Below are 6,000 nucleotides of genomic sequence, written 5' to 3' on the forward strand. Positions count from 1 at the left end.
AAATTATATATAATACATAATTATATATAAATTATAAAAAATTCCTCTGTTTGGCTTTAAAAATTTTCCATAATCTGGTTCCTTTCTACCTTTCCAGTCTTGAACCTTACTCTACCCTACACATTCTATGATCCAGTGACACTGGCCTCCTTGATGTTCTTGATACAAGACATTCTATATCCCAACCTTATTGCAATTTTACTGACTGTCCCCTGTATCTAGAATTCTCTCCCTCCTTTTTTTCCTGTCATTTAGCTTTCTTTTAATTTCTTAAAATCTGAAGATTATTCAAAGCTTTCTTCAAATCTCAACTAAAATCCTACATTAAAAAAAAAAGCATTCCCCAGTTCCTCTTAATTTTAGTGCTTCCCCTTGAGATGATCTCCAATTTATTCTGTATGCATTTTATTCACTATTAGATGTTGGCATACTCTCTCTCCCATTCAATTATGAACTCCTTGTTGGTAGGGACTGCTTTTGTTTTTCTTTGTATCTTGAGAATAGCAAAATATCTGGCACATTGTAGGTACTTAATAAAAACTAGTTGAGGTAACAATCAAATGAGATAATCTGTAAGGAAAACTTTAAAAAAAAGGCTATATAGTTGTTAGCAATGGCTATGATTTTGATCAACTATACTACACTATGCAATTCTCATACATATTATGAGAATTTAAATTAAGTCAATACAATTAGACAATTATTTATTCACCACTTCCTATATTTGTACCAGGCACAGTGCTAGATTTGGGGGGTGCAAAGACAGTAAGAGGAAGTGCCTCTTATCACAAAAAAGCTTCCTTTCCTTTCCCTTTCTGTACTTAAAACTCTCATAATGCAATACTATCTTTATCTAAAGGCTAGCATAAGCATGAGAAGCACAAGCATGCAAAGAAGAAAATCTGCTTGGAAATTTGTTTCCAATTTTGAATCACAAAGAGACCAATAACTCACCATTGTTGTTGTACTGACACTTGGCTTATGTTCTTTTTTCTTACTTTTTTTGCTAGAAAAATAGGACCAGGGAAAACATCGATTATGTTACATGAATGGAAAAAAAGGAATATATAGTTTCAACTTTTACTTCATCAGTGAGTCAAAACTTAATTATCTAAGCAGGCTGGTCATGCAAGAAAATTACATTTATTCTTTAACTACATTAGAAACCATTTGTTTCTTTGCCTGCAGCCAATTCCACAAACAGTTGATTCTAGTTTGCTTATTTAAAAATAAACATCCAGCATTCCCAGTATTTTTATTATATCCTTTTCCAAAGAAAATTTATCACAAATCCTACTTAGCTGATATTGTATGTCATGTCATATCACTATGTCCAAATGGGTTTACCACTATACAGATGTTTCAAATACATTTGAAATTTCTTAATTTAATAAAAAATCATGAGAAAATAAAACATTGGCCAGTAAATCATTCACAAACGAAAAAAATTGCATTAGTGTTTTGTTTTTACCTTTACACATTCTCAAATTTACTTTTTCCTTCATACTCTATTATTTATTTTATATTATAAAATTATTATTATTTAACAAACTTTCAAAATTCCCTCAAAAGATCCTCTCAAGTCCTGCATCTTTCACCTCTTTCATTTCAGCTATTTGGCTTTAAAAGCACAAATACACTTTAAAAAGAATTCTCTGCTTTCTAGCCTTTTCCCTAAAAGGAATTCTTAGGCAGAAATCAAGAATGTTAGTGTCAAGTCAAAAATAGCAAACTAGCGTTTTTCCTTAGTTATAAGCTTTCATTAATCATTAACAGATTTTAATGTAAGGGAGCTGGGACCCTGCCTTCCGTGGCATGGGACTGTTTTGTTCCTGATCAGACAGGAAACTACAAGTTCACTTCTGAAGTAATGAAGAGAAAGTTAAATCTACTAGCAAATATTCAAAGATGTGCGAGCTTGCTCTCCGAATCGCGTGCATCTTGTAGGAACCTCTTCCCACACACAGGATATTATACAAAGGATGTTGGCCAGGGTTTTGGTTTTGTTTTTGTTTTTAGCCTAACCACTATATCCATTGCTAGGATGTAGACGTCAATTACTTCGTTGCTGTTGTTTTCTTCTTTTTAGCCAAGTTTACCATAAGAACGGAAAAAAAAAAATTAAAAGACAACCTTTTGCTATCCGATGGCAAGTCCGTCCCCTTTTCCGCGGGGATTTTCGCCATTCCATTACTACCTTCTTCCCGATTCATCTCAACCTGAAGAGAAAGAAAGAAAGAGAGAGAGAGAGAGAGAGAGAGAGAGAGAGAGAGAGAGAGAGAGAGAGAGAGAGAGAGAAAGAAAGAAAGAAAGAAAGAAAGAAAGAAAGAAAGAAAGAAAGAAAGAAAGAAAGAAAGAAAGAAAGAAAGAAAGAAAGAAAGAAAGAAAGAAAGAAAGAAAGAAAGAAAATAGATTGAAATCAATTCGTCTTTCGCCACAAAGGAAGGCTGGACTGATGGGTAGCAGGATCTGGACGTGAAAAGCTGCCTCTGCCCCAACAGGAGGGAGCGTAATGGAAACTGCTGCGCACTTCATTCACTCATTCTCACTCACTCTCTGGGGCACGGGCCAGAGCCACTCACTGTTTTGGCTCCACTCGTCCCCCCTGAGCTACTTCTGAGTGGATCACTGACTGTCAGTAAGAAGGGGCCAGAGAGATGAAGTCCAACGCCTTCTTGGTTGCTCAACTCCACCCAACTCTTCAGGAGCAGGGTCGGGACTAGAACTCAGAGCTGATCCCTCAGGCCAGCGCTATTCTACATTCGCAGCGTCCAGGAGGTCTCGAAGAGGGGCTGGAGAAGGGATGTTTGACTTGCGGTACCGCTGGGCCGTTTTGCTCACCTGTGAACCGAGCTCCGCCACTGTAAACACTAGAAATCTCGAATGTCCCGACTTCACCCTTCCCCTCTGAACCACAGCTAGCGGAGCGGAAACTTTGAACTTTGCTCACCCCGGCTTCACCTTCCTCCCCGCCGCCACCCTCTGATATCAGCCAAGGCGCGGGTGGCGACTCCTCCTTTTTTCCTTCCTCCTCCTAGCCTGTCGGACTTTTCCGGGGGGCTTTGGGTGTACCCCGTCTCCGAGAGAGCAGCATCTCGCCTTGCAGAACGCACTGCTCCGAGGTACAGGTGTAGGGCTCCTCCCCAGCTCGAGCGCTCTGCTGCCCGGGCATGGCCCCATGACAGATGTTGTTTCTCTAATGACTCCAGAGGCAGAGAGAGCTCCGCGAGCACCACTCGGCTGCTGCCGCCACAGCTGCTGCCCTCTCTCCCTGCTCCTTTAAAACCCAGGGATTGGAGGGGCTGCCAGTCCTCTCCCTCCAATCACATCCATCCCATCCATCCATTAGCTCTCAGGCCCTCCAACTGCCCATCCCTTCGCCATGCACTCACTTGGGATCCCTCCAGTCCACTGAAGAGGTTTCGATGTCGGAAGCAGAAGTGGAGCAAAAGCCTGCACTAGCGACTTACCGCTGTACAGTCTAGAAAGTGAACTTTTGGTAGACACTGGGCAAATGAGGCCGAGTTTCTGGTGGGGAAACTCCTGACCCGGGACGAACTGGCCACACCCTGTTAAGCGCAGCCAATCAGCCTTACAGCTCAGCAGGTACTTTGGTTTGAAGACTCCAGTTTGTTAAGGATTGATATTTAAAGTAAAATGCAATGAGACTATAAAAGGCCAGATTCAGCTATTCTCTTGGTGTCCTACTTGACCAAAGGGTGAAGAGAGAAGCTGAAATATTTCCTGAGCCTTAGAGGACAGGAATATTTAAGGAATATTTAATGAATACATCGTCCCCCCCCCCCCCCCGCCCCCTTTAAACTCCTACTATCTGTATTAGAATCAATACTGTGTTTTGGTTCCAGGGCAGAAAAGTAGTAAGGCAATGGGGGTCAAGTGACTTGCCCAGGGCAGCTAGGAAGTGTCTGAGGCCAGATTTGAACCTAGGACCTCTGGTCTCTAGGCTTGGCTCTCCATCCACTGAGCTACCCAGTTGCCCCTAATGAATACATCTTAAAACTCATATGCATATTAATTTTAACATTTAAATTTTTGTTACAATACAGATGTACTATGAATTTTGACTAGGGCAATTAGATGCAAAGGTCTAGACTTGCAGGGACTCAGCCTTTTTATGTCATTGACAATGACAATCTGTTAAAGCCTCTGAATTCCCTTTTCAGAAAAAAAGTTTTTAAATAAATGTTTCAAATAAGTATATAGGGTTACAAATGAAAGTACTTTTACTGGAATACAGTTATTAAAATGTAAAAATAAATAAATCCAAATTTGTGGAATTTCAGGTTAAGAACTCTCTAGAAGCTTTCCCTGGATGGTTATAAAGAAGAATGAAGCTAACATGCAAGAATAGAAGATATGAAGTCCTAGATTCAAATTCTGCCTTGGATAGATAACAGTTGTCTGGCTTGAACATGTCCTTTAAGTTTTGGGGGCTTCATCTTCTGCATTTGTAAAATGGGAATAAGTGCCACCCTTGCCCCAGCATCTTCCTCACAGGGTTAAGCAGTTCACTTGAGATAATATAAAGAAGGCTTTGCTTTGACAGGGGCACTAATTAGTTAAGATTAATTGATTAATTACCCAACTGTACCCTAACAGAACAAAACTAAACTAAATGACACTTTAACTCAAAGTGATTTTAAAATTCTTTAAGTAATAGCAACCCCCCATTAAAGGTTAAGCACTATATATAATATAGAAAGATTGGTGCTGCTATAACCCTGCTAGAACTGGAATCTCCTGAATACTAAAATCTTTGAAACAAAGACCAGAAAGCAAATTAGTTATTTCATTTTCCTGTCAGAGTTTGCAGGAAAAAATTGTACTGAATTATATCCTTTCAAGACAACTTGGTGGCCCAGTGGATAGAGTGCCAGCCCTGGAGTCAGGAATCTTTCCTGCCTTCCTGATTTCAAATCTGGCCTCAGATACTTATTAGCTAGTTGATCCTGTGCAAGCCACTTAACCCTGTTTGTTTGGACAAGTTACTTAATGCCTTTATGCCCCTATTAGTAGGGGATTGGAGTAGCTGAGTTCTAAGGGCCCTCTGCCCCTAACTCTACATCTGTCACATGATGTGGTGGGATATCTATCAATTTCCTACAATAATATAATATCCCCTTTCCAAAAATTTCCCTTATCTTTTCATTACAGTTAATTTCCCCTACCTTAATTTAATTATTTTTCTCCAATTTAGTCTACCTACTACTTAATATTTTACTTTCATTACTAATTAAAAAAATAAAATATAGCAAGTATCTTTGAATTATAGCCTGTTACCTCTTCTGAGTCTCTTCAAATTAAAACCTGCTCACTGATATGATATCATTAATATGGGAGTGAACATGGCACATTTAAGTTGTGTCTTAAGCTATCTCCTTTCTTCTAGTTTCTCTGCTTAAATCTCATGGAGAGATTTAAATGTAATTTTCTAGATACAATGACCCCAAGAAAATCAAAAGTAATTTAGCACCACACCTCCTGACTATTGTTTCTACCTCTTTAACAGGGATCTTCTCCAACTTTCAAAACAAATTTTAAACTTGACTTGTAGTCTTATTTCTAAATGGTTAGGTGGTACCATAGTGCATAGAGTTAAGAAGCCTTATCATCTCGAGTTCAAATTTGACCTCAGAAACTTACTAATGGGCTAACCATGGGAAAGTTACAACCCTATTTACCTTACTTTCTATCTGTAAAATGAAGTGGGGAAGGAAATGGTAAATTATTCCAGTATATTTGCCTAGAAAATGTCAGATGGGATCAAAAGAGTTGGACATAACTGAACAACAACAGTTTTCTTCTTGACTTCTGCCATCATTCTGATTCGACATTTCTAAGTGTTTTTCATAAATCTCCAACTTTGTCTCATGTGAATCACTTATCAACACAGATCCACACTTTCACACTCATTGTCAGAATTCCAACTCTTTGCTCTCTCTGTGCTGCCCCTCCCTGACATGTCCATTCCCCTTCTGG

The 6,000-nt window shown here is 39.2% G+C and overlaps 1 protein-coding gene across 2 annotated transcripts in view; it reads right to left on the bottom strand.

Annotated features, from left to right (window-relative positions):
* The window catches only part of LOC100027271 (ATP-dependent translocase ABCB1-like), a 119,159-nt gene extending 115,615 nt beyond the window's left edge, over nucleotides 1-3,544 (bottom strand). Inside the window, exons 1-3 of one of the 2 annotated variants that reach the window (XM_007504942.2) lie at nucleotides 3,393-3,544; nucleotides 2,134-2,219; nucleotides 955-1,006 (exon numbers count right to left, since the gene is read on the bottom strand). In XM_007504942.2, the coding sequence (XP_007505004.1) occupies nucleotides 955-1,006; nucleotides 2,134-2,213 (132 nt within the window). In that variant the 5' untranslated portion in view covers nucleotides 2,214-2,219; nucleotides 3,393-3,544. Of the gene's footprint in view, nucleotides 1-954; nucleotides 1,007-2,133; nucleotides 2,220-2,841 lie in introns of both variants that reach the window. The other variant, XM_056800162.1, reaches the window with a different exon arrangement.
* Nucleotides 3,545-6,000: the final 2,456 nt, after the last annotated feature.

Source organism: Monodelphis domestica, chromosome 5, assembly GCF_027887165.1.
Source record: "Monodelphis domestica isolate mMonDom1 chromosome 5, mMonDom1.pri, whole genome shotgun sequence".
NCBI classification, from domain to species: Eukaryota; Metazoa; Chordata; class Mammalia; order Didelphimorphia; family Didelphidae; genus Monodelphis; species Monodelphis domestica.